Below are 24,165 nucleotides of genomic sequence, written 5' to 3' on the forward strand. Positions count from 1 at the left end.
TATATGAAGAAATCAGATTTCATTCGCATAAAAACAGCTGAAGAATGTAAACAAAATAGACCTTAAAAAGAGATACGCCAACAACTTTAACACTGCTTTCTGCATAACTAAATATTTTAATAAATAGTTCAAGCTATTAGAGGCATTACAGAGTTAAGATCAGGCACAATTCCCTTCTTTCTCCAGTTAACAAATACATTCAGTTCAGTGTGTATTAATATTATCCTTCAAGCTATAGTATAAATATATTTAAAAGGGCTATAGTTACTGCTCACCTCGTATCATCGAGTTGCTGAATCAATGATTTTGTACTCAGGACTGTTCCTGGGCTCGTCTGTGGGTAAAAGTGCTGTTCTCAGGCAGGATGGAGCGAGAGACGAGTGTGCTATTGTTAACCTACACCATAGTGTGTGCATAGTCTACGCAATAGAGCATAAAATTAAAACTTTTAAAAACTTAAATTAAATCCTCATCCTCAACTAAAATAAGATCTAGTAATATCCTCTTTTAAAAACTTAAATTAAATTTGATTGTTGTTGGAACTTAACCTCATCCTCAACTAAAATAAGATCTAGTAATATCCTCTTTGAATCTGTGGATTACTGCTCTGTGAAAGTTTAACCACTGAAGAAACATGTAAAATTATAACAAGACACTTCCCTCATGAATTAATACAAGACATACAAATATATATTGTTATATATATTATATAAATATATAATGTTAACACCCTTAGTGCTCATATTTTATCACATTTATTTACTATCTGATCTTTCAGTGGAGATTCCCTTTACAGTCTCAGTAACCACCGCCAGTCCTCGACTGATCGCTTATTGTTGATTATGTGTATTTTAGATGTTTGATCTCTTTAAAGATTTTTTAGTCTAACTGTTCTTCTCACCTTTCTCTTTATGTGCTCATCTCCTCTGGATGGACGGTCCTGTGATGATGTCACTCCTCACTCTTCCTCTTTCTCAGGTAAGAGACAGACCTACTTACTGTGCTGGAACTGGAGCAAGGAGACTCTCTCTCTCTCGCACACACACACACACACACACACTTATAAATGGATATGTCAGAGTCTATAGTTGTGTGTAGAGAGGGTGTGCAGTGTGTGAACGGTAGTGCTGATGCAGGTGTGCAGCCTGTGATAGAGGTGTTTCTGAACTGTTTACTGGATCAGATCTGATGTTGTGGAGGTTTCTTGTGAAAGGTTTATTTTCTGGATCAGATTTTCTTGAAAATGAATGATCTTTGCGACTTAATGGATGATGTAACTTTAAGAACTTAATTTTCCCAAAAACCCTCTTAGTTTTCAAAGATAGTGTTATGTACTTTTTTGCTGATTCTGCAGCTGTGCTGAATAGGCACCACCAGTGAAAAAACTGAATCACTGATGAGACACATATTTATTATAAAGATTAATAACAGATGAAAGTGTTTTACACTACATCTCATTGTATGGACATAATGTTTTATGTCTAAATCTACTAACAAAGTTGGTTTATTGTATCAGTAATAAGCCAAAATGGCCGTTCTGATATTAAACCAGAGATTACAAATAACACTATCAATAATTAAAATATTACTCTTATAAATACTACTGTTATAACTGGACTAAGACCTTTAAATACCCACACAACTCTGATATTAATCAAACACTAATGTCACAGAAGCTTCAAATTTCCTGCAGCAGCTTTTTTTGAATATGAACTTACGTCACATAAAACATGGATTTTTGTTATTTGATTGTTTTTATGTTTTAATACACAATGCTGCATTTCTTACAGCTTTTTCTATATTACTGCACAGTTAAAAATATATAGTTTTTTTTACATCTGAGTAACAGTATAATAACTAAATCCAGCTCTCTTTATCATATTTCTAAATCAAAAATTACTATGCCTTAATCCAATCTAATGCTGTTTGTTTACATGATTGTTTGTGGAGGGGTGTTTTTGCAGTTCTACTTTAATATAGCTTTAAGAAGTATGTTTTCAGCATTTCTACTAGGTTCAGTCAGTTATTTTACTTAGTGTTTTGATAAAGGGACCAATAGAAATGTTTCAAATGACTTACTATGAGCTTACTATGAAATCTTTTTGTACAAAAAAGTTTGTTTTTGTATGGACAGCAGAGTTATATGGGTGTGTGGATATGGTGTGTTTGTATGTTTGTCAGCTTTAAAGAGGATATGGTGTTGCTTGAGTTTCTAAAAAAAGTTGTGAGTAATTCTCAGCACTGCTTCTCTGTAATGTGTTTTTCTCTTATTCAGTAATAATGCTCTGCCCCCTTGTGGCCAAACAGGAATGCACATAAATGAATTTAGTGGATCAGGTTAGGCCTGTGTTCTTGTGGTATGTTTCATTACTTAAGAGGAACACATTTCAGCCTTTATAAAAAAAAATAATATATATATATATATATATATATATATATATATATATATATATATATATATATATATATATATATACTAAGAAAAGTAAGTACACATTTGTACTTAAAAGGGTACAAAGCTTGTCGCTGGGGCTGTACCTTATATTAAGGTACAAAAAAAGTACCTTTTTTTGTACCTTTTTTTGTACCCATGTTTTTGTGCCAGTAAAGATTATAAACATTATAAACATTATCATCAACTAAATATGGCTCAAAAACTTGATGATCCAAAAGTGTCTGGCTTTCAAATAAAAATGTGCAATTAAAATATATATATATTGTTTATTATTACAGTGATACAGAATACAGTATGTACCCTTTGGCTGGTTAAATGGTACAAATCTGTACTTATTGCTGTTAGAAAACACTTTGTACTTCAAAGGGAACAAATCTGACCCTGTAAAGACCAATATTGTACCTTTGAGGGTACAATTACAAAGAATGTACCTTTGAGTACAAAAAAGTACTCATAGCGTACCTCTGTTTCTTAGAGTGTATATATATATGGTTTAATTGCTCTGAATCACCTGTTGTGTGATGTTTTGCAGCTCTTTACTTTAAGTGAGTTTACATGCACTTTATAACCCAATATATTTTAAAAAATCTGACTTAGTACATTAATTTTTACTGTGGGAATCATATAATGGAACATCTTTGGGTTTAAATGGGTCAGGTGATCATCAGACCTCTACTTTGATATAAATCAAACGCTAATGTCGCAGAATTTCAGCCTTTTGTGAACATGAACTTACTTCACATAAAACATGGATTTTTGTTATTTATGTTTGTTTTTATGTTTTAATACACAATGCTGCATTTCTTACAGCTTTTTCTATATTACTGCACAGCTAGAAAATATTTTTAAGAACTAAATCCAGCTCTCTTTATCAGATTTCTAAATCAGATTACTATGCCTTAATCCAATCTAATGCTGTTTACATGATTGTTTGTGGAGGGGTGTTTTTGCAGTTGTACTTTAATTCAGCTTTAAGAAGTATGTTTTCAGCAGTTCTACTAGGTTCAGTCAGTTATTTTACTTAGTTATCTAACTTGTCTGTTATCTTGTCAAATCAGTCGAGCACTTATATCCCCTCATACAAGACCAGCCTCCTATCTGTTTGAATGCCTAGCTAGTAAAATACTCTAAAAGGTCTAATTGCCATTTAAACAACCTATTTTACATATAAGTGATACAAACTGCATGAACAATTCTTAATGTTAAGCTCAATTTTTTTTTTTTTGACTTGTTATGGCCAAAAAATATCCATAGCGAGATTGTGCTTTCTCACCAGTATGCTGTCTCTTTCTATCCCTGCACAAGCAGCAAGCTGATTGGCTCTTTTTTGATGGGTGGGACTTTAGCAATTGTTGGTTAGCGTTACAATAATCCCATTCATACTGCGGTCAGTGTCTGTCTTCTACTAATGTCGCTGTTTCTGCTCAGATATATTTTCAGTTGTTTATGGTTGTATGGTTGCAGTATGGTTTCAACTATAGACCCTGACCATCAAATAGTCTACTTAGGAACTATGAGTTACAGAACATAATTCAGCATTCCTTTAATAGTATCATGTTAACCTGGTTCAGAGCAGCTAAGCCTCTCCACACCACTGCACTACCTCCATCATATTTAAATATTTCTTAAATGTTTTAGGGCAGATATACAGAGATATGTGTTGTATATTATGTATCATAAACAGGCTTTATGATAAAATGACCTATGGTATTTTCAGTTAGCTTTCTGTCTCGCAAATTAATATCACAAAGTTAGAGCATCATTTACGACACATTATTTTAGCATAAGCTCTAAACTATTACAAAATAAAAAACATAGTTCCTTTAATAAAGCATAAGTGTAAGAAGCAAGATAGAAATAATTAATATGTACATTCCCCTCCAAAAGTATTGGAGCACTGAGGCCAATTACTTTAGTTCTGCTGTAGACTGAATACAATTGAGTTTTACATTAAAATATGAATAGAAGACAAAATAATAATATTTTAGCTCTTAATACCAGGTAAATCTGGATCTGATCTGATGCACAGTTCAGGAGAGTACCTTGTGAGTGAAAATATTGGAAAACACTCTGCAAAAACAACAAAGGAGTTCATTACAGGCAAGAAGTGGATAGTTTAACTGACCTAGTCAATCTCCAGACTCTTATAGAGCATGCGTTTTGCCTGCCAAAGATGAGACTGAGGAAAGTACAAACATCAGCCGAAAGAGGCTGTGGCTGTGGAGCTCTGGAAAAGCATCAACAGAGATGAATGCACAAGTTTAGTGATGTCAGTGGGTCACAGACATGATGCAGTTATTGCAAGCAAATGATTTGCATCTAAATATTAAGTCTTATACACTTGAATTTTTTTATATTTTACATCGTTTTAGCTTACAAGAAAAAAGGGTGAGTTCAGACAGAATGTTATTTTAATGTCAAACTGAAATGTTTTTAGTCTACAGCACATATTAAAGGATTGGCCTAACTGTTCCTGTAATTTTTGAGAGGACTGCATAAAAAGAAAATTTCTTTACAAGGATAGTTTTATCAAAATTGAAAAAGTGCTTTAGAGTTTCATATGGTTAAAATTTTGCCTTTTTGCTGATCTAGAAAGAATCCAATTTTGCCTCATTAACCTTGACTTTAGCTGTGACTAAAGATACCTGCTGCTTTTTTGATAGTACTATATGTTGGAGTAGTAAAGTAGCTACAAATAAGTAAAGTATATTTCCAGGTAGTGATAATTTGGTCTGTGCAGAACAGTGTCATTTGACACAGAATTTCACAAGATACAATGCAAAAATAATTGAATGTATATGTGAATATATATGAATTACTTGTGAAATTATAGTGCAGTCCATAATGCATATAGACTGCCTGAATTTTAAGACTGATTCTGAGACTAAAAAAAGAGCTTTTATTGTAGTACCCATTTGTATTGTATTATCAGAGATGTGTCCAGCAGAGGGCAGTATGAGCCTTTAAATGTACGGTATCTCTATCCACCAAACCACTGATTCTGTTAAAACTAGTCTCTGAATGGCCATCCTTTTCAGTCTTTGAGACTGCAATCAAATTTATTATTACATTAATAATCTCACAATTTTCATAATGCTGTGGCCATTTAGTAAAAATATAGAGTATATTGGTATGTGTTTCTAATAAAGTGCAGGGAGTAGAGCACAAGGTATAGTAGGTGTTTCTAATACAGTGGCCATATAGTAAGAGAAAGCCTGATTTAATTTAGTTCACGTGTTGGATATTTTTGTTTTGTAAGCAAACTTTCCTGTTGAGTTTGAAGTCGAATTCAAAAAACACAAGTTAAAAAACGAAAACCTGCTGGCATCCTGAACTCTTTTATAAAATGATCAGTGAGTAGAAGCACAGCTTAACAGTGTTAGTATTGTTTCTAAAATCATTACAAGTTGTTTAGGTGTGGGATATATAATTTGTAGTTTGAAGTCGGATTCAAAATCTTTGTAAAGTTTTATTTAAAAGTTTTCTGTGAGTTACCGAGACAAACACTTCCCATGATGCCGCTAGTGAAGAAAGTGGTAGGGTGACTGGGATCGATATTAGGACAAACACTTCCCACAACACCTCTAATGTTTCAGACTTACCCTCTGAACGTTTAAACTGCTTTTGGAGAGATTTAAAAAAAAGGGAAAGCTTCCAAACAGTGAGTTGAAAACAAGTTAAAGATGATAATAATGTGTTTTTTTTGTGTTGGACATACTTTTACACTTTTATGGATTTTAAAGCTCAACTCTAAAACTTTGGATAGTTTTAATTTTAAAAGGTTACTGTAAGACAAATGCTTCCCATGATTCCAATGATCTAGCATGTGGTAGGTTGACTGGGATCACACGTCTGATGGTCTAACCTAACTTCGGAGAGATTTGGGCATAGAAAAGCCACTGGGGTCCCGAACTCAGAATGATTGTTTCTAATAATGTCTAATGAGTAGAAGCACATGGGGGGTTTTAGGGTTTTCTGATCATTCTTGAGAAGTTTTTAATTGAATCTAAATCGTTGTAAAGTCATACATTTATAGGTTAGCTGAATTTACAGAGACAACACTTCCCACGATGCCTCTAATGCTTTAGAGAAGCCATCTGAATGTTTAAATTGCTTTTGGAGAGATTTAGAAGAAGGAAAAGCTGCCAAACTCAAACCAGATGTTTCTAATAAAGTAGCCAGTGAGTTCAAAAAGTTAAAGATTTTAATAATGTGTTTTTAAAGTGTTTTTTTTTCACCACGAACTTTTTTTGTTAAGTTTGAAGCTAAACTTTGTAACTTTGGAAACTTTTAATTTAAAAGGTTACCCTGAGTTACAGAGACAAACACTTCTCAAGATACTGCTGTTGTAGGAAGTGGTGGATTGACTGGGAGCGACCTCCGAGCGATGTGTGTGATGGTCTAACCTGCTTTTGGAGAGATTTGAAAGAAAAGGAAAACCTCTGGGCTCTCGATCTGGGAGCGCTGATCCAAGCGCTGGATCGTTCATCATGGCTGTGAGGGTGTTAATGAGGAAGTTATGAGTTGGTTGCTCCTTGGCGTCGGGACCCGACTGATCATCTTCTCTCGCTAAAGAAAGAAACAGCGAGCGGGCGAGGCTGCCATGGAAACAGAAGTGTTGGTACACTAGTGAAGACGGATGGCGTCAATTTACTGCGAGTTTGCTTCGTATAAACTGCCTCCTCATTTCTTCATAAAGCTCCTGGAGTTCTGGAAAAGCTGAAAGTACCACTTTGTAGGGTTTATCCCATCAGAACGGCACTATCAACCACTGCTCAGATCATATTTCCAACTGATCTCCCAATAGAACTGCATGGCGTCCAAACTGGCTTTTTCTCCCCTGATACCAGTTTATATTGTGGTTGGCCTGCATGGAAGCACAATATATAGGTGTTTCTAACATAAAATAAAGTGGCCAGTGAATCAAAGCATTCAATTTACCCCATTTCCTCACCAATTTGGAAGGTCAGTTACCCCCAACACAGGATGATGACCAGCACACTCCTCCTCCAATACAACACAGACTCCGCCTCTTTTCCAGCTGCCACCTATCAATTGCAGTATTCTTAGGCAGACACCTGTACCAACCAGCATCACAATAGGAGTGATAAGGGGAGAGAGCGCCACCTACTGTACCCACCCAGAAAGAAACAGCATGACCTACTGTACTCTCTCAGACTCTGGCTGCTGATGAAGAAGCTGAATGAGCTGGGATTCAAACCAGCAATTCTCCATTGGACCACTCATAGCCTCAGTCTGTTTCTATTGTATTGTATGTGTTTCTAATAAAGTGACCAGTGAGTGGAGGAAGGAGGTGGGTGTTTCTGATAAAGTGGGCAGTGGATTATGCAGTATGAGTGTGTGTGTTCTGATTCTGTATGTGGATTGTCAGAGTTGGAGCTGTGAATGTATGTGTGTGTGATGGTAGTATGGTGGGTATACACATCTGTGAGATGAGTGTGTGTGTGAGTATGTGTGTGTGAGATGAGTTTGTGAATCACTCACTATGTGGATTGGTGTAATAAGATCTGCCAGATCCCACACTGACCGCCACAATCACCAGAACTCAAACATTAATCGACACAATGTCTTCAGACAATGAATCTGTAGTTTATTAAGTTATGGCAGCTTTTAGAATAAACTAAAATGTGTCATGTGTCATGTTTCAACGGAACAAACTGTGGTAATTCACACATGGTGAATTTAAAGGCATAATTTAATAACCTAATAAAGAACCAAACTCTACTTCAGTGCAGATATTACCACAAAATCCTTATGATTTTTATCTTTATAAGTAGGTTACAATCGAGTTCACACCTGTCTAGGAAATATATGGTTCATTTGGATTCAGTTTGTGCATTTAGACATTAAAACCACAATCAGGATCAGACCAGTCCAGCATCAGGACTGGAATTAGTCACAGAATCAGAATTAGGATTGAGTTCAGGACTGGAATCAGATTCAGGGTCAGGATCATTACAGTTAGAATTTCAATCAAGGATCACAATTAGAATCAATATATTAATTCAGGATCATGATCAGATTAAAGATTGAAATCAGGATCAGAATGAGAATCATTATCTTAATTGCAGTGAGGAACAAAATCAGTGTGATCAGATTAAAGATCATAATCAGGACCAGCATTAGGATCAAAATCGGATTATAATCAGACTCAGGAGCAGAAATAAAAAGGAAAATCAGGATCAGGATCACTATTATAATTACAATCAGATTTAAAATTCTGGATCAGGATTAAGGTATGCATTAGAATCAGGAGCATGTTAATCATAACAAGTGTGAGAATCAAAATCACTGTCACGGATGACCCAGGCAGGGAGACGAGGAGGTGGACACAAGTGCAGGTAGGGTGAAAATAAATAATAATTTAATAAATAAATAACAAGAAAACAAGGAACAAGTAACATGAAACAAAGATACACAAATAACCAATAACCAAAACAAAACAAATAAGGGGTTAACGATAACAAAACAGGGAGACTAAAGAAACAAACGAGTAACTGAAACAAGACTAAAATAACTAAACAGAACAAGGATAACCAAATAATAAAATAAACCAAATACTAACAAACAAGGAACTAAAACAAGACAGGATTAACTAAACTGGGCAAGGGAGAAAAGAAGCAAAATAAACAAGGAGCTAGAAGTAAAACGGGATAAACACTGAACTAGGAAACGGGATATGAAAACACTGAGAACCGCTGAGAGACAAAACGACATGGGAAGGTGCAAAGACCGATGGAGGACAAGGTGGCAGAGGAGGGCTATTTATAGTAACATAAAACACACTAGAATTGGAAACACCTGGGGAAGGGGCGGAGCTACAAATGAGAAACACATGGTGGAAATCTACTGACAGGAGACACAGAGAGGCACAGGTCACGTGGGGAAGACACACAGAGACATGAGACAGGGCTAAGACGTGACAATCACTATCAGAATTAGAAGCAAAATCAGGATCATGATCATAATTGCAGTTAGGATCAGAATTCAGAATCATGATCAGATTAAAGATTATAATCATGATCAGAATGAGGAGCTCTGAGTTTCAGCAGGCCAGAGAACACCACATTCCTCAAAACCCCATCAGTGCCTGTTTGTGTGTGTGTAAACTCCGGTTAAGGTTGCTGTTGTGTTGCTCTGGCTGTTTTTCTGTTTGATATATGCAGGATCCAACACACACACACACACCAGGGCTCCTGTGAGTGTCAGCAGGAGAACAGTCTGTATCTCCATCCCTCACTCTCCACACAAGATAACCAGCTCTACCTTCTAATACAACTGACAGTCTAATATCCTTCATATACTCAAATACTCACACTAATACACAATACACAGCTAGAACCAGACTGTTCTGGTACAGAAGGCCTAACACACTGTATATATCCCACAATGTAGTGCAGTGTTTTTTTGCCTCCATGGGACCTGGCAAAAATCATGGAACACAATACTAGTTTCAGTCCTGTGACATTTGACATGGCAATTCCAGTTGGGACCTTGTTGGGTTATTGTGTAGCATCCCCTCTTGTTTTAACAGCAGTCTGTAAAGGTCTGAGGCGTGATCAGCGCTGGTGTGATGGATGCAGCCTGGGGTTTAGCATTGTTTTTCTGAAATATGCAAGCTGTCCCTGAAAGAGACACTGTTTGGATGGGAGCCCAGCCATAGGCACCCTATTACCTCAGAGACGTTTTTTTTCACAAAAAGTGTTGCTGTGGAGAGAGAGATGCAGTCACTTGATTTATAGCTAGCTATTCATTTTTCAGGGAGTTGATTGTGCTTTGTTTGTAGTATGCCGCCAGTTATCCTGACTTTGTCTATTGTGTCTATTTATAGAAAAATGCAGACTTAATGGGGATTTAGTTTAATAGTTTATGTCACCTGGTTTTGGAGAAGTTAAAAGAATCAAAATGCACTACAGAAGTTGTTGGAGGATTCTTTGGTTGCTCTCAGATAGCAAATGTGACTTTTCTCCCAAAGTCAGTGCATTTAAAAGAATATAGGAGGCCAAAGCTGGTTTTCTGGTTGTATTGCAGTACATACTTGAATGTACGTTTTTTTGTCTTTAGATACAACAACAAAATTACAAAATGATACACTGCAGAAGAATTCAGTGTTTTAAACACTTACAGAAGATTACAGCGTAGTAAACTCTTACAAGAGACAGTTACAGTCTCGTAATTTTACACAAACACATTCTTTTACACAAGCCAGTGATTGAGTACAGGCACAGTGCTGAGACAATATAATACCATTTATAGTCAGCTACTACACTAATTCATTAATAATTAAATGGGGCAATAATAATAAATGATGATCTACTATGTTTTGTACTGGGTTTTAGACTCCTTAGCTGCAGATCATGCAGAGCTCATGGTGAAAATGCAACTGTATACTCCAGTTTACCCAGTTCCACAGGGGGTTGAGGCCACACATACTACATGTATGCATAAACCAAAGTCCTCATTTGTTTGTTGCTTGATCTCTGTATTGAAATTCATACCTATACATGTTTATATGCATGAGCTGCGGTGGGTGTGTGATACTGTGTGTATAGTATGGAAATGGGTGGTATGTGGGTGACATGCTGCTCTACTCCTGTGTTTGGTGAAGAATGATGGTTCTTGTGTAGATAGATAGATAGATAGATAGATAGATAGATAGATAGATAGATAGATAGATAGATAGATAGATAGATAGATAGATAGATAGATAGATAGATAGATAGATAGATAGAATATAGGCATCCAGCAGCAACAACACAATACAATAAGAAACATACTCAGACAAATCAAAACACAGAAGATTAGAAAATATATAAGGCTATATAAAAAAAACAAACTAACTATACAAGGTAAGGATCTATCTGTAAACGGAGCAGTGCAGTAGATGTTGCTAATGGTCATAAATAATTAAATAATTAACAGAGTAAAGTGCAATGACATCGATTACGAAAGAGACTGATGTGACATAGAAATATAATATAATATAAGTATGCATACGTTACAAGACAGTTCTAAAAAGAGAATGTGAAAATGTGAATACCCAATCATGAGTAAGGTATACTTTAATGTAAGCAAGGTTGGGGAAGTGTTAATATAAATAATTAAGTTGTTGAATAATGTCCAAGTGGTGTGCCTGGATTAAACTCAGTCGTCAGCAGCATCCCGTCCCCGATGGGAGGAGTTAAAGAGTCTGATGGCTCTCGGAATGAAGGATTTTCTGAGTCTGTCTGTTGTGCAGCTCTGTGACAGCAGTCTGCCACTGAACACACTCCTCTGTTTCATGATGGTGGTGTGAAGTGGGTGACTATCATTGTTCATGATAGAAAGCAGTTTATCCAAAGTCCTTCTCTCAGCTATTGTAACCAGAGAGTCCAGCTCCATTCCAACCACTGCCCCGGCCCTCCTGGCCACGATTGATTGGTAGAACATCTGCAGAAGCTTCTTACAGATGTTAAAGGACCGCAGTCTCCTCAAGAAATAGAGCCGGCTTTGTCCCTTCCTGTACAGGGTGTCTGTATTTGTTGACCAATCCAATTTGTTGTCCAGCTGCAGACCAAGGTACTTGTAGGTCTTTACTGTCTCCACATCAACCCCCTCGATGGAGACTGGCTGCATGGGTGGTCCAGACCTACGGAAGTCCACCACCATCTCCTTGGTCTTGGATATGTTCAATTGCAGTTGGTTCAGTCGGCACCAAGCAACAAAGTCATCCACCTGTCTCCTGTACTCCTCCTCCTGACCACCCTTCACACACCCAACGATGGCAGTGTCATCCGAGAATTTCTGCAGGTGGCACATCTCAGAGTTGTACTGGAAGTCTGATGTGTAGAGAGTGAAGAGGAAGGGGGAGAGCACAGTCCCCTGTGGTGCTCCAGTGCTACTGACCACAGTCTCCGATGTGCCGTCAGTGAGCCTCACGTACTGTGGCCTGCAGGTGAGGTAGTCTGTGATCCAGGACACCAGGTGAGGATCCACATTCATCTTCACCAGCTTGTCTCTGAGAAGTGGAGGCTGGATGGTGTTAAAAGCACTGGAGAAATCAAAAAACATGATTCTCACAGCACTACTCCCCTTGTCAAGATGAGAGTAGGTTCGGTGGAGGAGGTAGATGACTGCATCCTCAACACCAATCTTCTCGCGATATGCAAACTGGAGAGGGTCCAGTGCATGCTGTACCTGGGGTCTGAGGAGTGGGAGAAGCAGTCGTTCCATGGTCTTCATAATGTGCGAGGTCAAAGCTACCAGCCTGAAGTCATTGAGCTCACTGGGGCGAGGTTTCTTGGGAACAGGGACCAGGCATGAAGTTTTCCACAGCGTAGGAACCCTCCCCAACTGCAGGCTCATGTTGAAGATATTCGACAAGGGTAACCCAAGTTCAAAGGCGCAAGCCTTAAGAAGTCTCGGGCTCACCTCGTCAGGTCCAGCTGATTTCCTTGAGCGGAGTCTCCTCAGCGCCCCTGTGACCTGGTCTGCAGAGAGGTTGAGGGGGGAGGTGAGGGGGGCGGACTGGATGTGCTGACAGTCTGTGAGAGGGAGACCTGAGCAGCACTCAGAAGAGGTAGGTAGGTGTCCAGTGGGGCAGAGGCTGAGGTTGCTGAGATAGCAGGACAGAAAAAGTTCAGATAGAAGTTCAGATCCCCCTACACTTCCTGTAGTGTATTATAATCTGTCATAATGAGTGTGTTGATCATATGAACATTATACATCACCCCCTAGAGTTTCTATAGTATATTACAGTCTGTCAGAGTGAAAATATGAATCATATGAATGAATCACATTATACAGCATTGTACAGCACCTCCTAGTGCTCCTGTAGTATATTACACTCTGTCAGAATGAGTGTGTGGATCATATTAACATTATACAGCATTATAATGTCCTCTTGTTTTTCAGTAATAAAGGCTCTGCAGTTGTTTTTACGGGTGTATGTGATTCAGATGTTAGAGAGGTTGAGCTGGACTGAGGAACACACTGATTAGGAGCAGTGACGCATGGCATTCTGGGATTGCACTGCTGCTGCTCCCCAGCCAATCAGTGTGAAGGGCTGTTGTGGCCTGCAGCCAGTCAGAATGCGCAGCTGCTGCATCACACAAACACACACACACACACACATACACACACAGTGTGTCCAGACGGCCCCTTCGAGACCCAACATACTGACCCACTCTGTCTCACTTTATAACACACACACACACACACACACACACTTTTTATCTCTATTGTCTTCTGCTACAGAATGCATATAAATATATAAATACAGACTACATGTCCAAATACATTAAGACCTGCGGAATAATTGTAAGAACAAAAGTAACAAAAATGTTGCTTTTATGTTTATTTATGTTTTGCACTTCTCAGGTCTGATTAATTGACACTACTAAGACTAAATGACATAATACAGTAAGTTCATGGCCGTGCGTTTATGAACTCTAAGATAGTAGTAAATTGATATTTTATCCATTTACCCAGAGACATACACTTCCTTGGTCCATCACACAAAGTGTCTGAAATTATCTTTTTGTCTCACTGGTCAAATGTGCTCATAGACTTACCTTGTTTTGGCTCCATTCTGTTTCATTCCTTCGGCGGACATGGTACAGCATTAAGACGTGCTGTTGTGGGAGGCAAGAGCCACGCTGCACCGAATACATCACTGTGCTGTTTTAGCCTAAAATGCTCCGTTATTATTGCCCTGTTTTCCTTCGCCGCTTCCATATTCCCGCTTCTCAACTAAAAACTTCCGTTGCCTCCTCCTTCTTCCTGTGCTAAGTGTGTTGACACATTAAAAGTCAGCGCAAAATACTGCACTCTGAGTTTTTAAATTAAATAAGCGATTACTCAGAAAATTACTTGATCATAATTTTTTTTATTGAGTAAGGGTGCTTTCACACCTGCCTCGTTTGATCTGGACTTTCGGACTTTTCAGTTTTGTCCGAACCATAGTAGCAAGGTCCCGACCAAAGGACCAGATTTTGGTCCGACCAAGAGAGGTGGTCTCGGTCCAGATCTTCTGAACCATGGTCCGGTTCGCCTGCAGTGTGAAAGCGCTTTTCTGGATGGTTCGAACTTTCTGACCAATTACAGGAAGCTGAGCAGGCGTTCCTCAGCAACGGCAGCAGATAAAGAAAAATAACCATCTACTACTGACTGCAGCCTGCGGGAAGGCGGAGTTAGACATCCAGCGCATCCAGTCCCACCCACTTTGTTCACCCCACGCCTTGTCAGTCTCGCAAGCTTGTAGTGTATACACAGTATTTAAGCCGGACGACGCGGCACATTATATTTAAAATCCGCTAACTGCCCTGTACATTGTTTACTTCCTTTCAGAGGCGGAGCTAAGACATGATGCTGACAAAAAGGGCGGTCAGTCCCCTTTTAAAATAACCAGAAAAGCAGGAAAAATGAGCAGTGGATACAGCTGCTTCAGGACAAGCACGTTCGTTTGGTGAATTTAAACTAACCTAGAGTACTGTGCCTGAGGGTGCTGCTGCTGGTATAAAAAACACAATAGCAGCACAACTATAGAGACGAAACAAATCTGTTCATTCATTTTATCCTTATCCTGGAAACGTTTCCCTCCGAATGAACCACCCGCCGAGTTGTCAACACGCCAAAGTCAGACGCATGTCCTTCTAAAAACAATCAGCGTCAAGTTAAGGAAAACGCATTGATACGTAAGTGATGATGAAAGGATGTAGGAGAATCACACAAAAGTCTTTGGTGCGCTCCCTAAACTGCCAAATATACCAGACCAAATGGACCAAATATATACAATGTAGCGAACACATGAATTTTGGTTCGGACCACAGTCCGGACTTTCAGGTGTGAAAGCACCCTAAGTCTAATTACTAGATTAACCGTTTCAAACCTCTTATTGTTAATGATATGATATGGCACATTCCAAATATAAAGCCCCCAGTATTGAGCTGTGAAGTATTGAGTCCCAATACTTTTGTCCATGTAGTTTGCATAAATGCAAAGCATCATTTAGCGTCTTTAGTCAGAAACACACACACACATACTCGCGCGCACATCTGCGCACTAAGTGTCCAATGTTTTTCTGTATTTTGGTGAGAGACGCATTTTAATATAGCAGGCCAAACCTCCCAGCCCGTCCCAAGGGAAAGAAGTGTGTGTGTGTGTGTGTGTGTGTGTCTGTGAGTGTGTGTGTGTATGCACGATTTTCAGGTTGTACTCCAGCTCCATCTGCTGTGTGTCTCCCTCTTGGCTCACCTTTAGTATTAGGACAGTGCTGAGCTGTAGAGGAAATCGAGCTCAGTTTCTTCTCGGTTTAATCTGTGTTATTTTTCTTGTTATTACGAGTCTGTCGCGTTCCTGCCACCGCTGTGAGCCAGTGTGGCGCTCTGCAGCAATACTTTCCCAATTACCGCCTGCTTCCGTACACACAGCACAGCGTTAATTGGACAATAGCATTATTATTGGCTATTTTTATAGCATTTAGTGAGTGTCTAAGGGATCAGCTCTTCAGAAACCACTGGTGGCAAAATATAAGTAAACAGACCCGAATCTGCCTAATATCTGCAAAAAATTTAGCTGATATATGCATTGCATTTTAAACTCTTGTCAGTGTTTATTACGGTTGTGTATGGCAATATTCTAAAAAGCAACCACCTGGCAATACCTGAAACACCATAGAAATCACCTGGCATGCAATAGCAATCACCTAGCAACACCACCCCAACATTCTGCCATCCTATAGCAAACACTTAGCAACCACCCAGTAACTACTTAGAAATACCATAGCAACCACCTAGCAATCACCTAGTAACTACTTTACATAGCAGCACCACACCAACATCCTGGGATACCATAACAAGCACTTAGCAACCCCCTTGTAACTATTTAGAAATACCATAGCAACCACCTAGCAATCACCTAGTAGCTACTTAATTTAGCAACACCACACCGAGATCCTGGGATTCCATATCAAGCACTTAGAACCCCCCCCAGTAACTAATGAGCAATACCATAGCAACCACCTAGCAATCATCTAGTGCTTAACTTAGCAACAACACACCAACATCCTGGGATACCATAGCAAGCACCCCAGTAACTACTTAGCAATACCATAGCAACCACCTAGCAACACTATAGAAACCGTTTAGTTGCACAATAGCTACCACCTTGGAAAGCATTGTCGCCAATTAGCAACCTTTTAGCACCACTTCTGGAATACATAATGTTTACCTACTCTAACAACACCATGAGAACACCATTGCAACCCCACATCAATCATTTGGAAAAACATAGCAACTACATGGGATTTTGTAACAAACAACATTTAGCAACACCATAACAACCAACAGCTATTGGAAGTGTAGGAAAAAAAAGTCACTGAAACACCATAGCAACCACAAAGCAACATCACCAAAGTGCATGCTCATGGAGGCTTCGCCCACCGCACAAATTGCAGGAAGTAAAGGATTTTCTGTAACATTAGTCTTGGTTTCAGATACTAAAGAACACATTTATAATGTTAGGCAGGTGGTTTTAATGTTATAGATTGGGTCCTCTACTTCCCTACAGCAGAATGATGTATTTTACACCATACTTGGCAGTTCATTTTAACCAGGTTTCACACTTTTCTGATTCTACATTCTATTTTGGTTCGTAAAGAACAGCTGAATTCTGGCCTTGCCTGCTGCTGTTTTAGAGAAGCAGAGCGTCAGGTACTTTTAAGAAGAGTAGTGAGTACGGAAAGGCCGATCAAGCAGACATTTTTGATTTAATAAAGTGCACCAAATTAACTCTGGGTACCTTGTTCTGTGCAGATTTGATTACCTTCCCCAACAATGACTGTTTGTATTCTGAGAAAAGCAAAGCCCAGCAGTGGAGGCAGACGGGCAGGCTGGGCGTTGGGCTGCAGGAGATAAACTGAAAGAGCTTTTCTTTGTTCAGCAGAGGAACATCTTGATCAGTTCTTCGCTCATTTTTATTAAAAACACAAGAGCAACGGTGGAAGAATAGAGTCAGTGGTGACGTTGCTCATCGGTAAAATAAGGTGGCCTGTGTATATACAAATATATTGATATATTTACTGCACTGAGAAATGTAGTATGTTGAGGAATGTAATTGTTTTGGTGCCATGCACTAAGAATAATTTTTTTTTATATTTTATATATATATTTTTTAAGTCACTACGTGTGCATGCACTGAACTGTGACATTCTTTCTATAATCAATATGGTCAATACGAGTACACATACCTTAACATCCTGCATGTATAAATGCTATCACAGCTGTAGTGTATTATACATGTTTAAAAATAACAAGGCATGTGATTTTTGTATTGAGTGGGATAATGCATCATGTGCGTGTTACACTCATTTCTCTCTGTCTGTGCTTCTATTATTAGCACCAGTAACACCTCTAACCATCCTGCCATAGGTGACAATGTTATACACACAACAAGCAGAACATGCATGCCTGAAGTACGCCACCCCTCCCTGATTTGCATGTGACAAGCAGACCGTTCCGGTTCGCCAGGCCATCCTTCGGCAGGTCGCGTGTGAATAAGTCAAGCGGCGCGAGAGCATGCAGTGTAGGTGCGTGATTGGTCATCCCGGGGGCTCTCACACACACTCAATGGGAGAGAGAGCGAGAGAGACAGGGAGAGAGAGAGAGAGAGAGAGGGAGAGGGAGAGAAAGGGAGAGACGCACGAGCGTGATCCGAGCTGCCAGTGTGCGCGAGAGCAGCCCGGAGAAACACACCATGGAGTGGGCGCGATTGTCTCTGCGCGTTCTGCTCGCTGCCTGGTAACAACCTGGAGATAAAAAGCTGAGGAAAGCAAGAAGGAGAAGAAGGAGAAGGAAGCTGTAGCAGAGATTTTATCATCCTTGGCTTCATCCTTCTCTCTTTACCTCTCTCTCTCTGTCACTCTTTCTGTCACTCTCTCTTTCTCTCTTTTTGGAGCAGCTGAGCACAGGCAGGATTGTAATCCTCTTTAACTCGCGCTCAAAAGGCGTGTTGTTTTCTGCTCTAAAGTGTGAGCACTTTTCCTGGAGGAGGAAGCATGATTTTTGCAGACATGAGTACGGGGAGCAGTTCCCCGAAGATGCACCCGCCCAACGGAACGCGCTTTTACACCTACCAGGCGAGTACTGTTACCTTTACCATCTTTACAGGAGCGCTGGGTAGATGCACGTAAAGCCCTGGGCATTGGAACAGGCAGATTTCTGTCAGGGGACACACAGTGTCTTGCAGTCTTGCTGCAGAGCTGGTCTCTGGCTGTTTGTTATGGTTTGTCCCAAATGGAAATTCTGTGTATGATTGTGTACAGTGGTTTCTGACTGTGTTTGTTGTGCAGAGTTGATTACTTGCCGCTTACAGTTTCTTTGCATTGTCTTAGCTGGTAAGTTCAAGTAATTGATACATAATTAATCCTTAGGTCTCTTAGGAAGAGGGAGGTTTCACTAGCCAATCACCAATCCTAGATCACGACGTGGACGCTACTAGCCAATTGCTTTGCAAGAAATAGGGCACTACTAATCCCAGTGGGGCTAATAGGACGTGTTCTAGCCATTCTCTGTTAAAAAAAGGAAGATACTTCTAGCCAATTAAAGATCATTTGGGGGACACCAGCCAATCTTATATCAGGATGAAGATAGTAGTAACCAATCGCTTTGCAAGAAATAGGGTACTACTAACTAATCCCAATGGAGTCTATACAACGATGCTAGCCAATCCCGGTGCAAGAGAAAGACAATACTAGCCAACCTGGACTAGGACATGAACAGTATTAGCCAATCGCTTTGCAAGAAATATTGTACTACTAACTAATCCCAATGGAGTCTATACAACGATGCTATCCAATCCAGGTGCAAGAGGAAGACACAACTAGCCAATCCTGGACTAGGACATAAGCTGTATTAGCCAATTGCTTTGCAAGAAATATGGCAGTACTAACTAATTTTACTGAAAGATGCACTACTAGCCAATCCCTATACAAGGGGGAGACATTTCTAGCCAATTTCAGATCTGATAGGGGACACTAGCCAATCCTAGACTACATACTAGGATGCAGGGCTCTACTAGTCAGTCCTAGAATAAGATGCAGGAGTCCTATAGCCAGTCCTAGTACAGGATGCAGGACTCTACTAGTCAGTCCTAGAATAAGATGCAGGAGTCCTATAGCCAGTCCTAGTACAGGATGCAGGACTCTACTAGTCAGTCCTAGAATAAGATGCAGGAGTCCTATAGCCAGTCCTAGTACAGGATGCAGGACTCTACTAGTCAGTCCTAGAATAAGATGCAGGAGTCCTATAGCCAGTCCTAGTACAGGATGCAGGACTTCACTAGACATTCCTAGAGTAAGATGCAAAACTCCAATAGCCATACCTAGTGCAGGATGCAAGACTCCACTATTCTGTCATAGACAATGATGCTGGACTCTAATAGCCAGACCTTGAGAAGGATGCAAGCCTTCATGAGTCATTTCAACAGTAAGATACTGGACTCCAATAGCCATGCCTACAGTATGATGCTGGACTCTAATAGCCAGACCTAGAGCAGGATGCAGGACTCCACTAGCCATTCTAAGAGTAAGATGCTGGACTCTAATAGCCAGACCTAGAGCAGGTTGCAGGACTTAAGTAGCCATTCAAAGAGTAAGATGCTGGACTCTAATAGCCAGTCCTAAAGCAGGATGCTGGACTCTAATAGCCAGACGTAGAGCAGGATGCTGGACTCTAATAGCCAGACCTAGAGCAGGATGCTGGACTCCTAGAGTAAGATGCTGGAGTCACAGCCATCCCTAATGCAGGATGCAGGACTTCAGTACTCAGCCCTAGGATAAGATGCAGGAGTCCAAAAGCCAATCATAGAGCAGGATGCTGGACTCTAATAGCCAGACCTAGAGCAGGATGCTGGACTCCTAGAGTAAGATGCTGGAGTCATAGATAGACCTAGTGCAGAATGCAGGACTTCGCTACTCAGCCCTAGGATAAGATGCAGGAGTCCAATAGCCAATCATAGAGGAGGATGTATAACACTACTAATAAGATGTCCATCTGCAATATCACCATATATCTTCAGAGCTCATCTGGAGACTATACATACAGAGTAGACATGTGGAAACGACCCAATATCATTTATTTTTGCCAGTGTTTGCACTGTGACGGTATTTTATAGTATTGTGATTGTGATTGTGATTGTATTGTATTGAATTCTTTTATTATGTTTATGATATACTTAAATAAACATATTGAGGATATCAAAAATCCTGTTTAATTAAATAAATAAATTAAAAAGTGAACTATGCATGAGGGAATATTTGAATAGCAGTTATGAAGAATCTGTCACTGCTTATGTATTTGTTTGCATGTAAAAACATTGCAATAAATACTGTTTATCATGAAAATGTCTTATACTGTGATTGGTTATGAGCAATATGGCCCTAAAATAATATCACTGTGCTTTTGGAATTACTATGTTTTTGGCCATTTGGCCATATAACACTTTTTTTTTATTTCAAGAATATACGAATGCAACAAATAAATATTAAAGTTGAATACATTCAGTCCAAAATCTTTGTCTATATAGTAATGTAACAACAAAAATCTAGCACAAAATTAAAGTGCAGCATATTTAGTGCATACATATATGTAATATATTAAAATATATTACAAAGAGAAAATCTGTTTCAGTGACAGTTTTTTTCTAGTATCGTGTAGCCCTACTTCTTAGTAAAGCCCTCCAAGGACAGCATGAGGTCTTTGATTATTAATTTAGCCACACACAGTATTGATTTCTCTTTCCTCATGCAGAATAGCCTAAACTCCTCTGGCCCCTAAACACATGCATTGAAATGAAGCTGGTGCCACTGGGTATTGATCTGTGGTGGGGCGCGCTACGCTAACAAAGACAGTCAGTTTAATTTGTGTAGAACAGAGCTGTAGATGAGCTGCCCTCCACTGTGTACCTACTATTGTTGCTTCTGGCTGTGTGGCACTTTGGGTAGGTGCTGCACTAAATGTGGGTTTGGGTTTGACCAGATTGTTTTGGATTAGCAAGTGTACTTGTGTCTGCTGATTGTATTTGATCAAACTGTTGAACCACCTGTAGAGAACCTGTTTTGGTCCTAGTTTTGACCAATAGAAATTACAGAATTACATGCCAGAAGTCCTGGAACAGAAACTAGTATTGTTTTGAGGTGTTACATTGTAAGTGAGGTTGCTTGAACACTGACTAATGCTTATGGAAGGCCAGGTGAATTATGGGAAATGGAGTGAGGTCTGATAGTGGGAGCAAGTGAATTATGGGAGTTGGAGTGAGGTCTGATAGTGGGTGCAGGTGAATTATGGGAGTTGGAGTGAGGTCTGATAGTGGGTGCAGGTGAATTATGGGAGTTGGAGTGAGGTCTGATAGTGGGTGCAGGTGAATTATGGAAGTTGGAGTGAGGTCTAATAGTGCTAGCAGGTGAATTATGGGAATTGGAGTGAGGTCTGATAGTGAGTGCAGGTGAATTATGGGAGTTGGAGTGAGGTCTGATAGTGGGTGCAGGTGAATTATGGGAGTTGGAGTGAGGTCTGATAGTGGGTGCAGGTGAATTATGGGAGTTGGAGTGAGGTCTGATAGTGGGTGCAGGTGAATTATGGTAGTTGGAGTAAGGTCTGATAGTGGGTGCAGGTGAATTATGGTAGTTGGAGTGAGGTCTGATAGTTGGTGCAGGTGAATTATGGGAAATGGAGTGAGGTCTGATAGTGGGTGCAGGTGAATTATGGGAGTTGGAGTGAGGTCTGATAGTGGGAGCAGGTGAATTATGGGAGTTAAAATGAGGTCTGATAGTGGGTGCAGGTGAATTATGGGAGTTGGAGTGAGGTCTGATAGTGTGTGCAGGTGAATTGTGGGAATTGTATGCACAAATGGGACACAGTCAGTGTCTGTTTAGCTCAGATTAGTTAGCTAGTGCTTATTTTCTGTTTATGACGTTCAGAGATGATGCAACACTGGTAACTTTATTACCATGAATGCTGGCTCTGATATGCATCGAAAATACATCAGAAAGCGGAATATCAGAGTCGGTTTGTGTGTGCGTGCTTAAGCAGGTATGCCCCTGTTTACAATGTGATGTGAATGAGATTGGAATGGAAATTCACCAGTCACAGAACAGATCGTATTTACAGGTTTCAGTCACATCCAAAACCATCTGAGTGACTCAGCTGAATAAACCCAAACAAACTAGTTCCTCTACTTTGCATCTTCTCACTGCTCCTTGGAGGTTCTGGAACACCTAGCTTTTCCAGACTTTTTTTTCGTGTAAGGAGTAGCCACACCCTCAGGCTACAGCATAATATTTTTAGAGAAAGTGAACAGCCCTAGACGTCGCACAGGGGCTTTGCTTGACATGTTGTGCATACAGAAGTTAAGGAATGTTGATGACAACCAAATGAAACCACAGAAACTATGCTAGCTTGTCTATTTGCTGAGGTGCATTACCCTTCTTGCAACAGGTACAAATATTGTTTTGCAGGAATATGTGAAGGCCGTTAGTAAGGAGTATGCAAAGTGAAAAGCAGCCAATTAGAGGCTTTCCTACTTGAGCATTCGTCACTGTGGAACTGCCCAGTCATCTGCTTCTAACTTTTTAACAGGGATAAAAAATATTTTCCTTATTTCATTATCAATAAAGACAGAGTTACAGAAAGACCTGACACAACCATTAAGGGGACACACTTAATGCAAACGTGTAATTTATTGCAATAAACTGGAAAAAAAAGTCTGACATTGTGGCAAGTCATACACTCTCTGTGTGGGTACAGTAGGTGGTTCGTTTTCCCTTTATCATTTCCATTGTGTTGCTGGTCAGCGCAGTTGCTGATGTATTGGAGCTGGGGATCCAGCACTTTCCCCTGAGCAGAAGTTAATGTAGCTAAAAAGTAACAGAAGCTTACATCCCATCAACTGGCATGATGTTAACTGCAGGTCTAAATCATCACACACTCTTCTCAAACTGTGTGGAGGTGGTCAGTAATCTCTAATAGACTGATGATGGTTTCTGACAGGGTTTGACACCTGCTGTCGACCTGAAGTGGCACTTTGATCCTTGTGTGTGTGTGTGTGTGCACGAGAGAGATCTGGTCTGTTCCTGCAGCAGTCTTCGCTAGTCTGGCCAAACAGTCTCAGAGTCAATATTAGAGCTGGCCGAGCACAAACTGTGCTTAGCCCTGGCAGAGGGCTGATTCTGTGTGTGTGTGTGTGTGTGTGTCTGTTATATTGTTTAAAAATGGCAAATTGACGAGAAGTCAAATAAGTGGGCCTTGCTCACCAACCACTTGTACCTTTTAAATCTTACATACTTTTCTCAAGAACAAGTTTGAGAAAATCCTTACAAAGATATGGGCATAAGTATTAGGGCAATTACACATTACACCTACAGGAGCATCAAAACAGTGTCGTATTCTATACCCATAGTCATTAATATAGATCTAGTGTTTCTTTGCAGCTTTACTATATGGACAAAAGTGTTGGGACACCATCTCATTTTAAAACCCATAGACCATAAAATGTAGACACTACGTTATATGAGGCAGGTGGTGCTAATGTAATGGCTGATCTTGAGTGTATGTTTCTAAGTATGTTCTGAATGATATGATGGCCTCAGAGTGGTCTGAGGAGTGTCAGCCTCTAAAATGATCAGTGTAATCAGCTGAATTACATATTTAACGTAA

At 39.7% G+C, this 24,165-nt stretch overlaps 1 protein-coding gene across 11 annotated transcripts in view; it reads left to right on the forward strand.

The window, feature by feature from the left end:
* Positions 1–24,165, forward strand: part of ppfia2 (PTPRF interacting protein alpha 2) — a 227,859-nt gene that overhangs the window by 59,565 nt on the left and 144,129 nt on the right. The window contains exon 1 of one of the 11 annotated variants that reach the window (XM_049473906.1): positions 18,095–18,590. The exons of 8 other annotated variants lie outside the window; for them this stretch is intronic. In XM_049473906.1, coding sequence (XP_049329863.1) covers positions 18,510–18,590 — 81 coding nt within the window. In that variant the 5' untranslated portion in view covers positions 18,095–18,509. Of the gene's footprint in view, positions 1–18,094; positions 18,591–24,165 lie in introns of those variants that run through there. 2 more of the 11 variants (XM_022671480.2, XM_022671481.2) reach the window with 2 other exon arrangements.

The sequence above is a fragment of the Astyanax mexicanus genome, chromosome 2 (assembly GCF_023375975.1).
Source record: "Astyanax mexicanus isolate ESR-SI-001 chromosome 2, AstMex3_surface, whole genome shotgun sequence".
Lineage (NCBI taxonomy): Eukaryota > Metazoa > Chordata > Actinopteri > Characiformes > Acestrorhamphidae > Astyanax > Astyanax mexicanus.